The following is a 19,880-nucleotide window of genomic DNA, read 5'->3' as shown; positions in this document are numbered from 1 at the left end:
ACCAAGGGCCTTCCGAAGAACAAAAGCCTCCATCTCTTCAGGGCTTGTTAGTTTCATCTTTTTGACACTCTTTTAGAGTTGGTCAAATTAACAAAGCAGCCCCAGACACACATCCTCATCCCTTCACACACCAGATTTCCTCAGTGCATTATAACCAGACACTGAAAAAAGACTTTGTCCCTTAACTGCTTTGTTTTTCCACATCAAAAATGCTCCAACGCAGCACACTTGTTGGTGCAGGATGAGTCAGGGAGCCTCAATTCTTGACTCCTCTTTGCAGCTCTGTTACAGACACACACTGAGATCTCTGGAAATAAACGTCATCTTTCTGTGCTCCAACCTACTGTGTGTAAAATAAGACACAAATGTGAAGCACAGATGAGTCCTCTGACAGAAAGATGACAGACAAATTATTCATTTACTTATTATTCACTTACTGCGCTATTTATTTTTAGATAAATTACCCATTTCTGTCACCTGAAGGTGGTTTTTTTAACGTGTGAATGGAACAGATTCATTTGTCACAGACAACCTCAGAATCACCTGTTACAAGACCTTTGTCACTGTAAAAATGTACATGTTGCTGTAAGAGGAGTCAAGGGTAACAACAAAATACACGCACATGTATATCGTGTGTATGTATGTATATTCATATTGAACTCTCCTGCTGCCAATGAAGAATAAAGACAAAAAGGCTCTAATAAATATAATTGCAAACTTGAGATGTCGGCTAATTCGCCTGCAAGACTCTGAAACCGAGTGGCAGAAATAAACACCTTCTGGATCTCAAATTAAACACATTAGTTATCAACCGAGAAATAAATATGAGCAAATGGCATTGTCCAAGTTTACTCACCGTCCTGTCAGCTCTCTGCCTTCTGCAGCACATCCACCAGGGGGCTTCAGGACCCCATTCTTGTTCGGTATCGTGGAAAACGGCAAAGCCTCGATGCTCCTGCAAAAGCAGAACCGGAGAGTTGGAGCCTCCTTTGGTTGGAGCAGGAAGTCGGGCTGAGGTTTGTGCTTTCGAAGGGGCGTGCAGCTTGGTTTAGTAAGTACAAAAGCTAAATCTGCACACTGACATGTTTGGCCTACCAAAGGGAAGAGAAAATATTTTCAACAGCCTCAAAGACACATGCAAACGTATGATGGAATTAACTACAAATAACAGCAATTTTTAAAACCACGATATCAAGAAATGCACCCCCAAAATGAGCTCTTTTCTTCAGATTAAGCCCCATCAGCAGAGCAGACAAAAAATGCAGAACACTTGTAGGGAATATGTCGGCACTGAGCAGGGGGCAACAACAGGTGTGTAGAACACATTCTTTGCTATAATCTTAATTCGAGTATCAAAGAGAAACATATGTAACAGTGAAAATTACTCAAATACATATGTTGTCCACCCACACATCAAAACACCACAAAACCAACTTATTCCAAGTACATTGTGCTACAAGGAGATAGTAACGCAATGGAGAAGGAACAGTTTTCCTCGTGCCTGACTGAAAACACGCTCATTGTTCGTCACAATGTGATGGGATGGGACGTTCACTGCCTGCTTTACAGCAGCCCATGACTGATAGGCAGAAGGGCTCCCCAAAAACACCATCCTGCACTGCTGCTCCCTTCTGCCCGGATCCTCTACAAGGCTTTGTTGTATCTGTTTATATGGGGAACCACTGATAGAGCTTTTCTTGATTTCTAAGTGCAAAAATCCTCAGAATTTACCTCTAAATCAGGGAGTTATTAGAAGCTACGCTTGTTCCAGCACCTACTATCAGTACAAGTCCAAGTAAAGCACAGAGCGCCCCGAAACAGAAGAACCCTCAAATCCTGCCCACGAACAAGGCAGCTGTGAATCACCTGCGAACAAGCCGTTAACCCTCACGTGCCGTGTCCTTGCACCGCAGCCGTTTGCATTCACTCTAAGCACGCTGCTTTCCGAGGGCTTTGCAGGCGTTCCTTCCTTTCCCTTGCAACCTGCCATGTGCTGCCCTGTGCTGCCATGTACTGCCCTGTGCTGCCATGTACTGCCCTGTGCTGCCATGTGCTGCCCTGTGCTGCCATGTACTGCCATGTAGTGCCATGTGCTGCCCTGTGCTGCCATGTAGTGCCATGTGCTGCCCTGTGCTGCCCTGTGCTGCCCTGTGCTGCCATGCAGCCCCCAGCAGCAGCCATGTTCTCGGCGTATCCTCGCAGGAGTTAGCACCGTCCCTACACCTCTAACTTCTGTTTAGGGGATTTTATGACCACTTCACCCAACAGAAGCGGCAGAGCAGAGGAAAAGCAGCGTAGCAAAGTGATGATTTCCATCCACCGGGCGGATAACTGCAGCACAAACAGCAGCAGAGCACACAGAGGCTGAGAACTCCCCTTGCGTCACAGGGGGGATTGGAACCCGGGGCCTCCTGTGTTGCAACGCGGCATTCCTACCACTGCGCCACCGGGGCCCACAACCAAGATGGCGGCGCAGGGAACACGCCAGCACTACGCCGCTCTATCCCTCCGCTCCCGCCTCTATGACCGGCGGCGCGTGCGCGCCCACGTGACGTTTTCAACTGCGCTGCGCGGGACTTGCGCCGGGACACAGTGAGCAGCGCGGGGGGGGGGGGGGGGGGGGGCGCGCAGCGATCACGTGACCCCAGCCCGCTGTCATGGCGGGGGCTGCACCGTGAGGGGGGTGCGGGGACATAGAGGGGACATGGGGCGGTGCGGGGCAGGGCGGGGATGGGGAGGCCTGGAAATGGTGTCCCAGAGTCGTTGTGCCCGTGTTAGGTCCCGTATTGCAGATCGCTATTGAATATACCATCACGATTGCGTGTTTGTTGTATAAGGTGCTTTGGTGTGCTATGTTCTATGCTCAGATGGGTGCAGAGAGGAACACGCATCAGTTTCTTACCCCAAAGGATCCATTTCAAGGTGTTTGTGAGCACATTATAATCAGATCCCTCTATTGCAGTACCCACCAAATCTGAAAGGCCAGAGGACCGTCAGAACTTGTCTTCCACAAGCCTCATTTGGCCAAGACCATTGAATATTACAAATCCCCAACGTGTTAAGTTTATAAGTCTGTTTACCAGGGAATAAAATCTCTCCCACTTGGCTATATACGTGATTAAATGCACGTGCATTTGTCTCTCAGAAGGTTTGTCCCTGTGGTTTTATAGGAGCAGAAATAGATTCCCCAGGCAAAGGGCAATGGCTGACCCATGAAGAAATACTCGCCTCACCTCCTTCTATCCTTCATTGTAAGGCCGCTTTTGTCATTAAAAGGTTTCCTTTCTTCAAAGGCAGCCTAACATTGTCGGCTTGGCTTCTCTGGATGTGAACCTTAAATCTTGAGTGAGCTGGTGGATGGATTTGTGTGAAATGCCAAAGAAAATTAATGCCTGGTGGTGAAAACCTGGTGCCTTCTTCCCTCTCATAGACAGAAGGAAATGGCCTTTATTCAGATACAGCATAGTTAACTCTGCAGGAAAACATCTGAATATTTCCAGATGCTTCAAAACAGTATCTCTTATGGCTGTCAGAGGTTGGGAAATGGACTCAAGACCAGCTAGTAACAGCCCATCTCTGCAATACCAATCCTGAGTTATTTTTTGCAGTTTCTCTTGTCCCAGTCTGACATTTGCCTTTGATTAAGGAGATGAGTGACTTTGCCTATTTATTCTGTTGATCAGGATAAGTTACCAGCAGCTAATTTATGAACCTCACAAAAGTGCCTTTGACATGGTGAATTGTGCTCTGTTGTTCAGGTAATTGGGTCGTCAGAAAATCTTACTGGTTACAGTATCTCTTACAGAGTATTGGCTCATTCATGGAAACAGACAAAATCTTTTTGATTTCCAATTCACCAGACTGAGTAGGAAAGAAGTAAGCATTCTTACTTCTCTCTAACTGAAACTACAAGAGAGCAAGTACTTCTATTAAGTAGCTTTTATTTCAGTTTAAAACAGCAAACAGTCTTTTCCAGTGATGCCTTCCCTGGTTGTTCCTATGCTGAGTTTTAATATGTGTATGTTGGTTATACAGTGGTACAGCATTGATAACTCAATGTTCATTGCCTTGTGATTGGCAAATGTAAAGAAGGTTTTACAGATTACTTCTGTAGCCTGGAAACTTTTTGGCTGTTGTCCGTGGCAGTTTCTGTATATGCAGGCCCTTTCTTCTTCAGAAAATTCCATGCTTACACCAGGAGTTTACCCACACAGCAGTTTTTTAGACCCAAATTTGAAGGAGTGGTTAAGGAACAGCTTTTCCCTACCAGATCCAGTCCAGATCCACCAGCAACTGAAACAAGGCTGTGGGCAGCTCCCTCCGCCTATATTTCTGTGGGAGCTCTATGATTCTTAGAATCCCCCTGAGAGCTTTGTGTTATTAAGTGACCCTTATTGCAGCTGCCTTGCTTGTAGAATGGCTCATTTACCAAGCACAACAACATTCCTGTTTGGGCAAGATTCCACTGCAAGTCCATGCCTGACCTGGAGACCTTTGATATTTTGGCTGGCAGACTGGTTGTCTGTGCCCTGCTTGGTATTTTCCTGTAAAATCCAGCCAAGGTTTTCCTTTCTCCAAGAGACATTACCCTTCTTCCCACTCAATTTTGAGTCCAAGCAGCACTGAATACTTAGCAGATGAAAGGTCCACCCCTTTCTGCAGTGAGCACTCAAATCCACACGCCACCATTTCCCTGCCGGACAGCACAGCATTCCTGCTTAGAAGGTGTCTCTGAGATCCTGCAGCTGGGCATATCTGCATTTCCATCTTCACTTCCTGAAAGGAACATGTAAATGTACAATACAACTGCTTAGTGTCAGCATCAATACAAGCAGGAGATGCCTGAGAGGCTGGATTTCTTTGGGTCAGTACTCCAAGTGGATACAAACACTGCTTTCTGCCAGTATCTGACTACTGCTACCCAGGGGTGACAAGCCACCCTGGAGGAATTTATGAATGGGAAGAACACACTTGCCTTTTGATCTTGTTGATATCTACCACGTGCCTTTGAAATTAGATGGAGTTTTCTCTCCTCTTTTTTAGAGAAAAGGGTTTAAGGAGACATGGAACTTGAAAGAATCATTCGAGACACACTGACACACTTCATCCAGTCCCACATCCCTGCTGCAGACCTCAGGTACGTTGAGTATTGTTTTAGCTTTAACTCTGCTTTAATTGTCCCTCTGTACATTATACTAAACTCCAAGTTGAATATTTCCAGCTTTCCTGCATTTTATCTTGCTTTTCCTCAGGTGAGATCCAGGATGCAGGTCATTTGTACAGGTGTTGATGTAAATCCTTGAACTATGTTTCAGCATTACAGTCTAGCAACGTCATTTCTTTGGTGACCAAGATGATTAATTTCCTGCCCAGTATTTAATGTTAAAATACGGAATTCCTTTCATCCACAACAATCCCAGAAGGCTTTCTAAGCTGTATGCTGCTATGTCAGAGCACTCCCTGTTTTGAACTCTGCCCACATGCAGAGATACATATGCCTTGAGGCAGCTGGTTATGTAGCCACTGGCAGCAGTGATGCAAGTAGGTCAGCAGAGAACGCTGCATCACATGGAAATTGTAACTTGACAAAACATAATGACATCATGTAGAACACAGTCACCACCAAAGTCAGGATCTGAGCACTTGAAGTATTTTGGGTAGCTCAGCTGAAGTACCCATGAGGGCAGTCTCTAGCCAGATGCAGTAGCTTTCATTCAATCCTGCCTAGGAAGATGAATAAAACACACAGCTTTCTGGATTTATCCATACATGCGTCCCACTCAATCACTGATCGTCTGCTGCTTGGCTTTACCAGTGGGAACTGCCCATAGGACACAGTGCACATAGGTACTTCTGCTGTTCTGTTAGACTCAAGGTTGGAGGCAAACAGAAGTGGAAAGAAAGAGAAATGCCCCTGTTCACCCTGCTTCCTTGTCCTGTGTTCTCTTTCTCCAGTGGGATGGATGATGTTTTCTTCTCTTATATTACGGGTGTCCTGGAAGAGCTGGGTTCACCAGAGTCCTCTGAGGAAACCTTTGACATGGACACCTTTGTGGAAATGATGGAGGCATATATCCCTGGCTTCGCAGAAATTCAGAGGTGTGCAAACACTTTTTTGTATGTGCATGTCACACACTGGGGGGCCTGGCCAAAACACATCAGCATCATAAATGCTTCTGTTGTATCCACATTGTGATGTATTAGTACCAAACCTGTACCGTTATAATTAAGCTAGGCTTTGCCTGAATGCACAAATCCTAATCTCAGGATAGTTTACAGGTTAGATTCTCAGCTATCTAGAATGCTAGTTTTGTTTACTGGGATTCCCCTCAAGCCTCATCTCTTTATAAAAAGTAAATCAAGTAGGATAGTCTAGTGCTTTAATTCCTCACCCTAATTATTCAGCATCTGTCTCTTGCAGTGGGAATGTCTGTGAAATGATGTTCTCTCTCTCAGAAAGGCTTGGTGAAGCACGTAACAAAGGTGAGTTACACCTTGAAGTTGACAAAACTTACTGCTCTGCTCTGTGTCTTGTATCCTACCCTTTAAAAATCCTAATGTTGCCTTTTAGATGGAACAGGTGAAATAATTCTTGCAGTGACACAGAAAGAGCCTGTAAAAAGAGATGCATCGGAATAACCTGACTACAAAGCATGCTGGGTTACACACAGCTTGGGAACCACCAGCATGTTTTCCTGAATTAAAAATCAAAATAACACTTAGGTTCAAAGTTAGAGGAAACACAAGGGAATTCTTAGACTCTTAATAAAAATAGCATGAATACCCACAAACCAAAAAGTAAGATGACTGAGAATTCACAAGCAGTTCTACTCTGGTAAAGCACGGGTATGCAGAGTTCAGACACTCCAGCATGTTAGCACTGCCTTCCTGCAGGTCAGTATGAGTAGGGCTGCAGCTGTATTCACCAAAGGCAACAAGAACAGCAGTGCTTTCCACTGTCCTGTCATTTAAGAAAAGATTCACTTCAGCTGACAGTGCACTGACAAGCTCATACTAACAGAAAGCACAGAGCTCTGTACTTAGTGGGGCTGATCCTCAGTAGATGTCACTGTATTTTAAAGAAAAACCTAGCCAAAAAGCTGTGGAAAGCAGAACTGAAGTGCCCTCTGAAGACCTGACCAAAGGCCAGGAACCTGGAGCTGGAGTCTGCAAAGAGGAAAGGCTGTGCACAACAACAGATGGAGCCGGGGCCCAGGTATGTGTATGTCACAGAAAAGCAGGGTGACAAAATCCCCTAGCATTAGCCTACCAGTACCACCTAGGGCATTTTCTGACTCCAACAGGAACCACAAGCATAGGCTGTGACACAGCATCATTGATGCCTGTGATCACCCCATTTTATGGCCTGAGCAAGACTGTGTACAAGTGGAAAGTTATGTGCTGCCAGAAGAGCACAAGTTGTCAACTCTGGGTCATCCTTTCCAGTCCTGAGGCAGCAAGGCAGAGGAGAGCTTGTCTTAGTGCTCTCCAAGATAGTAGAATGCAGTCACGATGCCGCTGTAGCACTAGCCACGCTCCACCCCACTTCACACTGTTCCATTCACAGTTGAGCTTGGTTACTGTTTATCTCCCTAGCTGTGATGCAGTGTCCAATGGTCAGATCTGAGTGTCAGTCCTGAAGACATCCATCCCACCCTCAACGATGTATGCTGTATACTGAGGTATACCACAGTGAGTCACTGGTGCAGCAGTCCTGGTTCTGCAGCTCCATTCAGCATGACCCATACTGCAAGCATTGCAGTACTTAGTAAATCCCCCTGAGCTCCTTACCTCAATCTCTGCTTGCTCTTTCTTCAGTACTGATGTTTTACTGCTCTGCAGTTCAATCGTTTTATCCATGCCCTTCTAAGAAATGCCGTTGCTGTGCTTCCTTCTGATGTAGTCAGAGGTCCCCATGCTTAGGAGCATCATCTCTTTGTGATCAAAGAGCACATAACCTTGCAAGGGAAGGAGTTCAAGCATTTGAACCACAGTGCCCAGAAAATTTATTCCTAAGGAGATAATAATATAGCCGGACCACAGAGTCTAGCCAGGCCACAAAAGGCCTGTTTCCAAGAAGACTAAAATACAGGGAGAAGAGATTAAAGGGTGCGTTCTCCTTGTAGATATGGAGCCCTTTTAAACTCAAGAAAGGAATTTATACTCACCTTTATGAGAGAGAGCCTTCATCTAACAGCAGGTTGAATTTCCCAGCTTCACAGTGATACTTCTGCTCTGCAAAATCAGATCTCTTTGTCTCTCTTGCTCCAACTAGGAAGATGATGACTTGAAGGACGGTGTGGAGCTGCTTCTGGAGATGTTCCCTGCTTGTACTGTAAGCCAGGCAGAGAAGGCACTAGCAATGGCCCTGGGTAACTTGGAAGAAGCAGTGCAGTTAATTGTGGAAGAGAAGGTGGAAATTGGCACAGCAGGTGCAAGTGTAAAGGTACAGTACTCTGAGCTGGATGGCACCAGGTCAATGAGCAGAGCTTAAATACATATATTCCATCTGGAGTGGAAAGTGAGTGCAGGAACTTTCTATGCTTCCAGCAACATATCAGAATCATCCAAAACAATGCCCCCCTCTCCCCTCAGCTCTCCAAGCACAGGCTGTGCCAACACCAAGCCAGCAGTCCAGAGGAGCTGTGTCTGGCACCCCACTTCCCCCATGAGCTGGTAGTACTGCATCAGCAGCTGGGCTTAGCTGAGTGAACAAGGCAGCTGTGCACCCTCTATGTTCTGCAACTCTAACACCTGCTTTGTTTCATCACAGGAGCTGGTACGGCCCCGCAGAGCACCCAACCATGAGGAACTAAAGCAGGTTATCTTACAGAAGTAAGTACCCAGAAAAGACAAATTCACACAGCAAAGGAGTTACCAATTTGTGAAAGGTTATGGTTGTCAGAATAGTGATAGGGTCTATGAAGATCTCGAACCGTATGATGTTTGGGAAGGATGCTATGCGAAGCTTACCTTGGTATACCTGAAACACATTCAAGCACAAGTATAATCATTAGATGGGAAAGCAGGATGGGTTTTCTTTCAGATCTCTGGCACACAGCTTACCTCCATCAGTGGGGTCACAGCACTGGCTACGTGTGAGGTTTCAATCTCTTACAGGTATACTGTAAATCACAATGTTGTCATCTGAGGTCCCAGTTAAAAGGTTCAAGGCACAAATATCATCCTGCAGCTCAGGTAACACATGGTGCCTTGTAAGAACTACAGCAGCTCATTCATATCTCCATCCTTGGAGACAGTCCAAATAAGTCTAAAGATATCTTTAAGAGACTGCCTGTACAACAACTGAGATCAAATCTCAGTTGCTGAAGGTGCAAGTTCAGCACATTTAAGGAAATCTCTCTGAAGTCTCCCTACGGACCTTCCAGGGAATGAAAGTGGCTTTAGATTGGTTTACCTTTATTCATTTCCAAATGCATTTAATTCTCAATAGACAACCCACAGTATGGTTTAATCAATCCACTTTAAGGTCTCAGCTTTCATAAGCATCCTCCTGTGGGCACACACAGTGCATCTATCCAGCCATCTTTTCTACCATTTTACTCCTTCACTGGTGAGGGTGTAAACAACTGATGATACAGGAAAGCAAGAGCAAGCCAGAATGCCATCCAGCTAAAATTAACAATCCCAGTCCTTGCCTGTTTCCAGTGCAGGCTTGCTTCAGAGTAAAATGCATGGGAACAAAATAAGAAAAGCCAACACCAGCTGATAGTTAAGTTCCTAGGAACTTTAATGACATTTTGGCAACATCCTGTACTTCAAACATCACTCAAGCACAGGTACAGAGAGCAGATCACCATAGCTGAAGATACACAGGAACAACTATGCTAACTACTGAGGGAAAAGTCATGGTCAGCCGTGCTGTCCACCTACAGACCAGCTCTGAAGTCTCAATACTAACTCAGCAGTACAACAAGCAAATGCTTGGGCCCTGATGTTCCTTTTAAACAGGGAGTGAGATGATGCTTTTATTAAGTTGCTTCCAGCTCAAACTTGACTCCTTTTCAAGAAGCACATGGAGTGTGAAAGGCATGCCATCTCCTCAGGGCAGAAGCAGCCAGCTTGGCTCTGTGACCTTTTCCTTTGGCTGCCATCACACCAACTGAAAAGGAGCAAAGTTGCCCTAATGGCAGAGCTTGCCAGACCTCAGCACCTCCCTTTGTTTTAAAGGGGCTATCTGCTTTCTCAACAGCCTAAGGTTTTGATAACGCTCACATATGGCCACCTATTCCATGAGAATCCTCCTGAATTCTCACCAGAAGGGTGACGCTCTTCTTACCCATTTCATTCAGAAGGGAATCTTAAGTGCTCCTAGCTGCAATCTAGGCAAGTAGGACACACTGCACAGCCACAAAAGATAAAGGCTGTGAATAGCCCTAGGCAGTGCATATTGCAGTGTTCACTTAGTGCATCTTGTGTTTCAGATATATGTTGGTGGATAGTGCAGAAGATCAGAAAACGCATCGACCAGCTCCACCGAAAGAGGTGAGAATAGCACAGTGCCAGCTCCCCAGGAATTTGAATACCTTTGGCTACAAGGTTTAAAAAGCAGGCTGCACATTTAAAGAGCAGCATTACATACAGGGGAATTTGCAGCAGGCTGTCTCAAAAGAAAACTAGTCAGCTAAGAGGTGCTAATGCCAGGTCTATTATTACCTGGCACTCCTGACTGGTGTGGTTCCTGCTCCCTCCAGCTTTTTCCCCTCTGCCCCCTCATCAGACCACTTTGTTCTCGTCTTTTGCTAAGACTCCCAACACAAAGGACAGGTAACTCATCCCAACTAGTCTTGTTTTCCCCTTATCCCTCAAGCACAGGATTATGCTTGTCTCCCTCCTTCCCCAGCAGTGGCTGTCCATGCGATGTTTATGTCTTTCCTTTCCAGGCTCCCAAGAAGCTGATCCGCTATATCGATAACCAGGTGGTGAGTACAAAGGGAGAGAGGTACAAAGACATAAAGAAGCCAGAGAGTGAAGAGATGAAGAAAACTTACATCAGCCTCAAACCAGCCAGGAAATACAAGTTCCACTGACAGCTGTGTCCTCCTGCTCTTCAGCCTCCACCTCACTGGCCAGGTGTGAAGGATGGACACGTGGCACTAGGGATGAAGGGGCTCTCCTACCCAACACTAACTGGAACTAACCTAGGAGCCAGGACACGGCTTTCAGCTTCCTGAACTAACCCAGCTGATAAGGTCAAGCCTCCTCTCCTTGTGTAGCTGTCCTTCTGCCCCTGGGGCACGCCACATTGGATGTTGGGAGCCTGAGCATACTCTGCTATTCCTTGCATGGGACATTAGATCTAAAAACGTAGCTTGTGGTTTTGCAGCAAGCTTTTTAGAAATCTCTGTGCACTGTTGCTTTGAGTGCAAGTGTTAATAAAGATGATGTGAGTTGGTGTGTATTTCAACTGAAGCATGCACATGCTTTACAGACCCTGCGCTGATTTCAAGGGAAAGACAGGAGCAGGGTCATCTCCTAATCACTATCTTCATCATGCTTACTAGAATTAGCTACTCTTTGGGTTGACCACTTACTGGATGCAAAGAATAAGGCTATACTCTAAACAAGAGCTGGGCTCTCCTTGCCAGCACAACCTGCAGCACTCCATGAACTCCAGCTGACAGCATGGCCAGGTCATTTGGCAGTTGCCATTTCTAACCACTATTGTATGACAAGGCTGCAGCTATGCAACATGGAACAGGATGCAGGAGCAGGCGAGGGTACTGCAGAGATGTAAATCAACCTGGGAGAAACAAATAGCAAGAACCAGCTGCTCTCAGCAACAGTACAATGAGGTTTGGTGCTTTTCCTCGACTGAAATTGCAGTTAGGAGCACATTCCCCTAGAAAATAATTCCTGTCTTTTACTAACCCAGTGCCTCTGGCAGGGTGTTAGCTCTGCACACACATGCTGCCATGCTGAGGCTGCAGGCTGGAGATGGGCTCACATTGCCTTCTTCCCAGAATGAGGGCTGCCAGCTTTTCTCCTTACTACTCCAGATGGTGTGGATTGTTCTCAACATCTCTGCTGGCATGCCCTGTACACATTGCCCAGATGACAGTCCACAGTCCTCATCAAACATTCTCCTGCTCTCTGCACAACTGCAACTTTGAGATTTAAAATACAACAAATAATAAATCCTGTGTATTAGCTGGTCTGTTCAGCACTATGGTGTTCCTGCAAGTCCCTCACTCTCTCCGCACTGCTTTGGAGAGAGTTACACACAGAGCTCACTCACAAATGTGCAGTAGCTGTTAGACAGCCCCAGAGAGAAGAGTGAGCCCCTTTTGGGCCAGCCTCACCAACAGGATCGACTTCTCCCTCTGCACGTCTCAGCAGCAAACAGTTCTGGCGTCCACCAGGGATCCCAGTGACATATTGGTCCCCCTCCCGATAGCAGCAGCAGTTCTAAATCTGGAGGTTAATGAAAGGGGCAAAGCCAGCCATGTCCTGCAGAAGAACGAGAGCCGTCTGCGGCAAAGGCTCCACATCCAGCTCCACTCCACGGTTTCGGAGAACACTCAGGCTGGACTCAGCCACATTGTGACAGTGCTTCACCTTCAGTGAGCGCAGCTTGGGACAGTACTCAGCCAGAACCCTGACAAGACAGAGCACATGCAGGTTGTATGCCAGACTTCCATATGCATAACTCACCAACACAACCTCATTTCCACTCTCAGCAACCACACACACATCATCCTTTGAAAACAGCACAAGATTCTCCAAGAGAATCAAAAAGAACATGGTCAGACACCCTCCACAACATGCTGGGGGATTTGCTTTCAACAGCAGGGAGGGCCTGCTAGTGGCTCTGCCCCAAGATGACTCTCTAATTGCTTTCAGTAGGAAGAAATCAGACTTGCCTCCCCAGGTCTCTTCTACCCACCCTAGACACCTGCTTTCCACACCCTAATTCCCACATTGTTCAGTACCTGATAGAGTCATTCTTGACACGCAGACACCCTGTGAGGTCCAGGTGCTCCAGCTCAGGACAGCACTTGGCAGTCTCCTCTACTGCCACATCACCCACGTTGGCATTGACAGCTAGAGAGAGAGACTTGAGCCTGCTGCACTTCTGCACCAGGTAGCAGATGGCCTCATCCTTCAGCTGCCGACAGGCCGTCAGGTCCACAGCCTCCAGTGCCTTGCAGCGGTCAGCCAGGCTGCGCAGGGACAGGCTGTCCACCCACTCACAGTGAGCCAGGGACAGCCGCCGCAGGTTGGGGCAGTTCAGCGAGATGACCATCAACGCGTGGCAGCTGAGCTGGGCACAGCCCTTCAGCTGAATGTGGTGCAGGTGGTGGTTCCGCATGATGACTGGGAGCAGCTCCCTGTCCGTCAGCCAGTCAGAGCAGTTCTGGAGCTCCAGCTGCTGCAGCACTTTGTTGTCCTTCAGCAGGTCGAGGAAAGCATCTCTAGGGACAGCCGAGCTGATCTGCGTGGGGAACCCAGTAATAGCATGGCATCCCCATGGACCTCAGATTGGCATGGCTCAGCCTAATGCTCCCCAGAGTCCTATTCCCTTCTTCTTTTGCTCCATAACTCTGAGGTAACCAAAGCCACCCCCTCCCAGTCCTAGAGCAAACCATGCCACCTAGCTGTTCTCCACAGAGCACCTCGTGCCAAGGCTGCTGCCACAGACTGGGAGATGCTCTCCACCTCTTTCATCATCTCTGCATTTACACATTTACAATGAGCTCTCCACCACCTCTCTCCAAAACCTCTATGACAGACCACCCAGGTCTTCACAGTGCAGCAGTCACCACTGCCCAGGTACCAGGCAATGTTTCCATGAGCACGCACATACCTCATCTCCTACTAAACCCATCCCATTGCACAACCCCTGGTGACAGTCATCGGGCTGTGCCACTCTGAAGCTGGCAGCATTTATGTGAGCCACTGCCCCATAATGGTCTAGGTGGAGTTTCCAGGCTCACTCCTCTTGCTAAAGGCAGTAGTGGCATTGCTGGGCCCTGAATCACCGCCTCACCTCCCCGAGCCCATCTGCCCAGCCAGACACGCAAGCCACCAGCCCAAGCTCCCAAGCAGAAACCTCCCTGTTCCCTTACAGCCAGGTTTTCCCACATCAGCACATCCACAGCACCAGAGCCACCCCATACCTGGCTGGAGTCAAAGCATCGCATGTTGGCCAGGTACAGTTGGATGAGTGCCTGGAACGCCTTGCTGACCCTCTGCAGACCCAGGAGCTGCCGCAGCGGCAGATGGCAGAGGATGTGCGGGACCAAGATGTCCTCCCAGGGCAGGTCCAAGAGGCATCCCCTCGAAGGGGTCAAACTCATCGTCGGCCGCCAGGGAGCCGGGCTGTGTGGGAGCCAGCCAGCGCCACTCCACAGCTACAGCCGGGCGTCTCTAGGAGGAACGGACAAAGAGAAACACTCAGCAGCGTCCCTCACTGCCGGCCCAAAGGTCGGGAGGCAGCAACCGAGCGGGGCACCCGCCGTCCGGGACTCCAGCTCCCAGAGCGGCAGCTCACGGCTCCGGAACGTGTCCCCGGCCCGCAGCGCCCCGCGGCACAGCGGCAGCGGACCGAGGAGCCCCGGCCCCAGCAGTTCAGCCCGGAGCCTGCGCTGGGACCGCGCCCGGCTCCCGCACCGAGCAGCTCCGCACCGAGCAGCTCCGCCCCGCGCTAACTCCGCTCCGCGCCGGCCCTGCGGCACCCGGCGGAGCTGGGGAGGGAGCCCCGCACTCCCCCGGCCCCACGACGCGGGGAGCCCCGGCAAAGCAGCCCCGGGGGCCTACAGGGCCCAGCACGAAGCGGTAACGGCGGCGGCGGCCCGGTGCGAGCGTTCCTGCGCACCCTGGGCACCAAGAGCCGCTCGGGGCCGCCCGGTCCGGCCCTGCCGCGGTACCTGCGGAACCAGCGGGACCCGTCCGGAACTCCGAACGCAGCGACTTCACCCCAACGGGCCTCCTGCCGCCCGCCGGTGCCCGCAGTGACGTGCTACCACCCCGTCCCCGCCCCCTGACGCCATGTCCCTCCTCTCGGCGTCCCGCCCCGCCCCCAGCCCCCGCCCACGGCCGGCAGGAGGCAGCGAGACGAGAGACCCGACACGGCCCGTGGGGAGCGGGCCGAGGGAGTCGAGCACGAGTGCTCCGGGTGCCGGTCATCCCCGTGCCCAGCTCACAGCAGCAGCTCCAGCCCCGCAGCTGTCCCTATTCCCCTGTGCACGGCGGTGCCCGGATCCCATCTATCCGTCTCCCCGTCGCTCTGCCGCTCCTCCTGCCCTGCGGTCACGCAGTTCCCCTGTTCCCGTTGCTCCCGCAGCCCCGCACCGCCCCGACCCACGGCCCCACGCACGCCCCTGCCCCTAGCGGGCGGCCCTGCGCATGCGCAGCGCCGGGCGCTGTCCGTTCAGCACCACGCGGAGCCGGGACCCGTTGGGAGCAGCCGCTGCCGGTGAGCGACGGCGCCGCCCCCGAGCCCCGTTCCCAGCCCCGGTCCCTACTCTGACCTCCGGGACGGTCCGAGCCTCGGGCTTCTTCTCCTCCCGGCACACCGACCCGCAGCCGCTGGGCCCGGCTTCTCCGCCCCGGTGCCCGTACCGGTAGGACTTTGCCCACCGGTGCCACCGCCCTCGCCCCGCCCCGCCCGGTCCCCGCAGAGCAGCGTGTCCGTGCCGCCTGCGGCCTCCGGCACCAGCGACGAGGGGCCCGAGCCGTTCTCGTTGCCGTTGCCATAACGACTCCAGTGGGAATCGGAGCGGCTGTTCCCTCGCGGTCCCAAATTCTCCAGGAAGGAAGATCTCGCCTTCCCTTCACGGCCCACTCATTGCTTGCCAAGGAGGGTGGCTGGGGAAAGGTGCCTCGGTGCCGGCTCTATGGGCACGGATAGCACTGCTCTCAGTGCAGGCAGGGGATTGCTGCACCCAGGAGGTCCCATGTGCCCGCAGCACTGGGCTCTCCGCTGATGTCTGGCAAGGATCCCCTTGTTCTGCCTTGGAGGTGATGCCTGTGTCTCCATTACTGCTCGCCTGTGCAGCTATAACTTGGTGCCAGGAGCCCTGGCTGGGAGCCCTGGCTCGTGCTAAGCTCTCACCAATCTGTGCTGTGCTTGTGGTCCTCCCCAAGCAGCACATGTGTGGGGCTGGCAAGTGCAGCCACGCTGCTCCTGCACCAACCTCTGCCGGTGCTTTTCACTCCTTGCCAGCTGGGCTGGTTGAGTCACTTCCCAGGAGCCTGCTGGTAGCAGGGCTGAAAGCAGCCCAGGTACAGCCTGGGTACCACAGGATGTAACAGAAGCAGAAGTATGACTGACTGTCCTTCCTTGGTCTCAGCTGCATGCCCTGGGCCTGTGGCAGGGGTAGGAGGGGACCCAGAAGCGGCTCAGTGCCGCTGGGTGTATGGGTGCCCTCCAGGCTTACATCCTCGGGCAGTCAGCAGGCAGGTTCATCTGTAACTTCTGCCCGTGGCATGCAGCGTCATGCAGATACTGGGATCCGTGGACAGCTGTGAAATACTCAGACTGTTCTGTTCCCTGTACACAGGCTGTCTGCAGATGCTCCTATGCTGTAAGGGAATTTGCTGAAGCACAGCATCGGGATGTCCAACAGAGCTTCCACCCTAGGCCTGCAGCAATGGTAGGTCCCAACACAGTGTCTGTGAGGGTGTGCTGCATGTGAAGTGACTGTGGTACAGCTTGGACCTGGGCTAAAACTCTCCCTGGGTCACTGCTGGCGCCTTGGGTTTGAAAGAGCATGTGGGAAAGACTGTCTTGACTGCTCCTGGAGAATGAGAGGTCTGAAGATTTTCTAACAGTACACAGTGGGCTGTGTGTCCTGCTATCCCCGGCACGGTGTGTGCCTGGTGTCATGCAGAGCTCCAGCTCCTGGGCTGGAGACAGTCCTTAGCCAGGTGGTGAGGTGAGCACGGGGGGCTTCCTTTTTTTAGGAGGACTGCACCCTATGGTTCACCAGGCCCTTCACTTCTATACCCTATGAAAGATACCATTTTGGACTGTCTGAGGCTTCCTGTTCAGCAGCAGTTCTGGGCTGAGTGCCACAGTGCTTGTGGGACCACTGGGCTGTGTGTGTCACAGCTGAGAACAGACCTTTAGTGGGTGACACCAGTGAGCTTGCTGCCACCCAGTGCTGCTGCTGCCCTGCGAGAGGACGGCTTTCTGTGTCAGGCATTGAGCTGATCCTGGTGACGAGGAGTGGGCTGAGCCAAGGGCAGGGAGCAGATTAGCTGACAATGGCCACTGCAGCTTTCCTGTGCCTCCCTTGTCAGCACATGGGTCTGGCTGCTGGGAGGCAGACCTTGGGCTGATCCTGCCGGTGTCATCCAGCTCTGCTGGTGTCTGTGTGTGAGGTGCCCAGCACAGTGGCTTGCTCTGGATCTCATGTTTGGGACACTGGGGACTGCAGGGAAGGAGCCCTGTGTATAGGAGTGCTGCCCTCAGGCCAGGAGCCCAGGCTTTGCTTCCCTGATCTGTGGCAGAGTTTGGGCCAGTCCATCCTGTCACCCCTGGCTTGCCCTTGCACTGATAATGTAGCTATTTCCATGTCAAAGGCATGCTCTGAGGATGGCAGAGCTTCCCAGGCCTGCTGGGGTCCAGGGTAGTCTGGATGATGTGCTCTGCTGATAGGAGGCTGTTGCAGGTTCTGAGATGGTCCCCTGATGTGGTGGCTGGGCACCTCACTGGCCAAGTGTCTGCAGCCTTATTAAGGCTTTAGGGTGTTTGCAATTTTTTACTAGAGACAATCTGAGTCTACAATAGGTGTTAAAATATATATGGTGAGATCTAAACAAACCTACAATCAGATCAAAGTAAAGTAAAGCCCAGGTGGGCAACTGGGAGACTGCCTGGTGTCTGGTCTGGATGCTCAGCTTCGTCACTACACCTGTAATTACTCCTCCTCATTTGATATTTCAGTTTCCACACTTCTCACAATTATGTATGTGCCCACGCTCCCTCCCTGCTTTTAGGCAGCATGCCTGGGGCTCGCCGTCCCTCTTCTGCAGAAAACACTCCCTGAACCCACTGCCTGATCCTCCTTGCACCCTTTTGCCTTTCTCCATGTGAATCCAAAGAAGGAGAGGCAGCAGCACTCCACGCTGTTGCAGCTGGAGAACAGCTCCAAGGATCTGTGCTGCAGTGTGCTGCCTACTGGGAGCCCACACTGCTGACCTGCAGGGCTGCCTTGTTCCAGGCTAACCTCTCCTCCCTGTGGGTCTGAGCCTGTGGGCTCACCGCAGCACACACCATGCAGCCAGACCCTGCCAACTGCTTTCCTTCAAGACCATCTTTTCCCTGAGCATCTTTTTACCAAGAGATACTCCCACACAATTGTTCCCTTAACTGCTGTGTGGGGAGATTATTTATGGCTCTAACTGTGCTAAGGCCCCACCTCCCACGTTCCCAGGACAGGTTCTACCATGATGGCATTTTTGCCTTCGTCCTGATGGAGCGATGCTGGTGCAGGCAGACACCCAGGGCTGTGTCCTCACCCACCCCCAGCAGGTGAGTGCTCCTGAGCTGGGGAGCAGGAGGTGCCAAGGGGTGGCACATCTGTTCTGTGCTGTGCGGGGCTGGATGGTGTGGTGAGTGTCAGGGCAGGGTGTCTGTGCCATTTATCTGTAACCAGTGGCCCAGATAAGTGCAGCTGCCCATTAATGTCTTGGCTTGTACTGCAGTGGGTTTTTAATATCTAGTGAAGATGTGGTTGGGTGTTGGCACAGAATGGATTAATTAGAGCCGTGTAGTTAAGTCTGGGCCCTGGGGGAACGCCGTGACCTCAGTAGTTGCCTTGAGCCTTGGTGTGGAGATAAGGGGAGCTCAGCTCCCCTCCAGGAGCTGCCTCCTGTGGGACTGTGCTTGCAATACTGTGGGTCTGCCCACCAGAAAGGAGCTCTTGCCAGCAGGATATCCACATCTGCAGGGCTGTGCTGCATCCAGGGACCAAAACGCTGCTTTGCTGGCTTGGTCAGCAGCCTGAGTGCTTCGGGATGTGCTGGGGGGCCACAGCGTGTGGGCCCCTCCTGCCAACAGGCTCTGTGTGGTGGCTGGGACAGCCCGATGTCCTTACTGGTGCCTTACCTTGCTGATGGTGCGAGCACTATGTTCATGGTTGATCTGTCCTGGTGTCAGCTGGGTACAGGAGGGAGAGGTGCAGCACCGGTCTGTGGAAGTGAGCGAGGACAAAGGCAGCAGCAGTTACACAGAGTGCTGCTGGACGCTGCCCAAAGCTGCGCCTGGGGACCTGGCAGGGACCAGGAGGTGGGACAGGGTGATTTGTGGCTAAGTGAGACCTTGCAGGGTGATGCTGTATATGTGTGTATGGACTGGAGGGGTCAAAGTGCCCAAATGACAGCAAGCAGAGAAGGTGGAAGGCTGTGGGAAGGTGAGAGGGCACAACAAAGCAGCAGGTGGAGGTGAGGAACAGCAGCATTAGGAGGGCCATGGTAGGGGCATACTGGGGAGCTCGGAGCCATTCCACTTGGTTAAATCTGACACTCCTTCTCGGGCTTAGAGAAAAGCCTTCCCCCCACCCTGCTGCCATCAAGAAGCTGCTGAAGGAATCAGGTCGTTGATCCCGTGGCAGTGAGGCCCCTAATTAGCCCAGCTCTGCTCCAGTCTGCCGAGGAAGCTGTCAGTACGAGGCAGCTCGGGGACCCATGGTCCCCAGCGTGGGGGAGAGGGGCTGTGCAGGCAGCAGTCTGCAGGAGGAGGGGAGAAAATGGCAGTGCTTCTATGCATTAAAGATGAGCAGAGCGGGCTGCTCCCTCCCCATGTCCCCACACCCAGGCAGGGACAAAAGGACACGCTTTCTGGGTGACAGCAATGGCAGGCAGGCATGGAGCCGGACTCACTGCTGTCAGGGATTACACCTAGAAGGGTG

General features: G+C 51.2%; 3 protein-coding genes and 1 long non-coding RNA gene across 11 annotated transcripts in view; 2 read left to right on the top strand and 2 right to left on the bottom strand.

Moving 5' to 3' along the window:
* The window catches only part of LOC146759960 (uncharacterized), an 87,827-nt gene extending 85,829 nt beyond the window's left edge, over positions 1 to 1,998 (bottom strand). The window contains exons 1-2 of the long non-coding RNA XR_014948632.1: positions 1,867 to 1,998; positions 857 to 955 (exon numbers count right to left, since the gene is read on the bottom strand). This is a non-coding gene — a long non-coding RNA (uncharacterized LOC146759960). The remainder of the gene's footprint in view (positions 1 to 856; positions 956 to 1,866) is intronic.
* Positions 1,999 to 2,550: 552 nt separating this feature from the next.
* Positions 2,551 to 11,428, top strand: CUEDC2 (CUE domain containing 2). 5 transcript variants are annotated; one of them, XM_085554462.1, is made up of 10 exons: positions 2,551 to 2,592; positions 3,684 to 3,758; positions 5,044 to 5,137; positions 5,956 to 6,099; positions 6,422 to 6,483; positions 7,083 to 7,216; positions 8,276 to 8,446; positions 8,774 to 8,835; positions 10,446 to 10,506; positions 10,905 to 11,428. In XM_085554462.1, the coding sequence occupies exons 3-10, from the start codon at positions 5,064 to 5,066 to the stop codon at positions 11,049 to 11,051; spliced, it is 855 nt and encodes a 284-aa protein (XP_085410588.1). In that variant the 5' UTR covers positions 2,551 to 2,592; positions 3,684 to 3,758; positions 5,044 to 5,063; the 3' UTR covers positions 11,052 to 11,428. The 5 variants fall into 5 exon arrangements, with proteins under 5 accessions (XP_085410588.1, XP_085410590.1, XP_015722144.2 ...); XM_085554464.1 differs by lacking the exon at positions 3,684 to 3,758 and adding an exon at positions 8,596 to 8,676 and having other exon boundaries at positions 10,905 to 11,422; XM_015866658.3 differs by lacking the exon at positions 3,684 to 3,758.
* FBXL15 (F-box and leucine rich repeat protein 15) lies at positions 9,728 to 15,624 on the bottom strand. 3 transcript variants are annotated; one of them, XM_015866657.3, is made up of 4 exons: positions 15,495 to 15,624; positions 14,142 to 14,391; positions 12,954 to 13,456; positions 9,728 to 12,619 (listed from the first exon to the last, which is right to left on the bottom strand). In XM_015866657.3, the coding sequence occupies exons 2-4, from the start codon at positions 14,319 to 14,321 to the stop codon at positions 12,430 to 12,432; spliced, it is 873 nt and encodes a 290-aa protein (XP_015722143.1). In that variant the 5' UTR covers positions 14,322 to 14,391; positions 15,495 to 15,624; the 3' UTR covers positions 9,728 to 12,429. The 3 variants fall into 3 exon arrangements, with proteins under 3 accessions (XP_015722143.1, XP_015722142.1, XP_015722141.1); XM_015866656.3 differs by lacking the exon at positions 15,495 to 15,624 and adding an exon at positions 15,168 to 15,373; XM_015866655.3 differs by lacking the exon at positions 15,495 to 15,624 and adding an exon at positions 14,892 to 14,993.
* Positions 15,384 to 19,880, top strand: part of PSD (pleckstrin and Sec7 domain containing) — a 34,893-nt gene continuing 30,396 nt past the window's right edge. The window contains exons 1-2 of one of the 2 annotated variants that reach the window (XM_085554403.1): positions 15,384 to 15,439; positions 16,527 to 16,619. The gene's annotated coding sequence lies outside the window, so the exon portion shown is untranslated. The remainder of the gene's footprint in view (positions 15,440 to 16,526; positions 16,620 to 19,880) is intronic. The other variant, XM_085554400.1, reaches the window with a different exon arrangement.

Source organism: Coturnix japonica, chromosome 8 (genome assembly GCF_054131305.1).
Source record: "Coturnix japonica strain WE chromosome 8, WE-NBRP24, whole genome shotgun sequence".
In the NCBI taxonomy this organism is placed as follows: domain Eukaryota; kingdom Metazoa; phylum Chordata; class Aves; order Galliformes; family Phasianidae; genus Coturnix; species Coturnix japonica.
Note: the sequence above shows the minus strand (reverse complement) of the source record. Positions and strands in the feature narration are given on the sequence as shown.

What these genes read in the sequence shown, in the direction of transcription:
- CUEDC2 (XM_085554464.1), top strand. Translation starts at nt 5,064, where the DNA reads ATGGAACTTGAAAGAATCATTCGAGACACACTGACACACTTCATCCAG. An exon ending in TGGTGAAGCACGTAACAAAG is followed by an intron (nt 6,484 to 7,082) that starts GTGAGTTACACC and finishes TGTATTTTAAAG; the next exon opens with AAAAACCTAGCCAAAAAGCT. An exon ending in AAGCAGGTTATCTTACAGAA is followed by an intron (nt 8,836 to 10,445) that starts GTAAGTACCCAG and finishes CTTGTGTTTCAG; the next exon opens with ATATATGTTGGTGGATAGTG.
- FBXL15 (XM_015866657.3), bottom strand. Translation starts at nt 14,321, where the DNA reads ATGAGTTTGACCCCTTCGAGGGGATGCCTCTTGGACCTGCCCTGGGAG. An exon ending in GATGCTTTGACTCCAGCCAG is followed by an intron (nt 13,457 to 14,141) that starts GTATGGGGTGGC and finishes TTCCCCACGCAG; the next exon opens with ATCAGCTCGGCTGTCCCTAG. An exon ending in GTCAAGAATGACTCTATCAG is followed by an intron (nt 12,620 to 12,953) that starts GTACTGAACAAT and finishes CTGTCTTGTCAG; the next exon opens with GGTTCTGGCTGAGTACTGTC.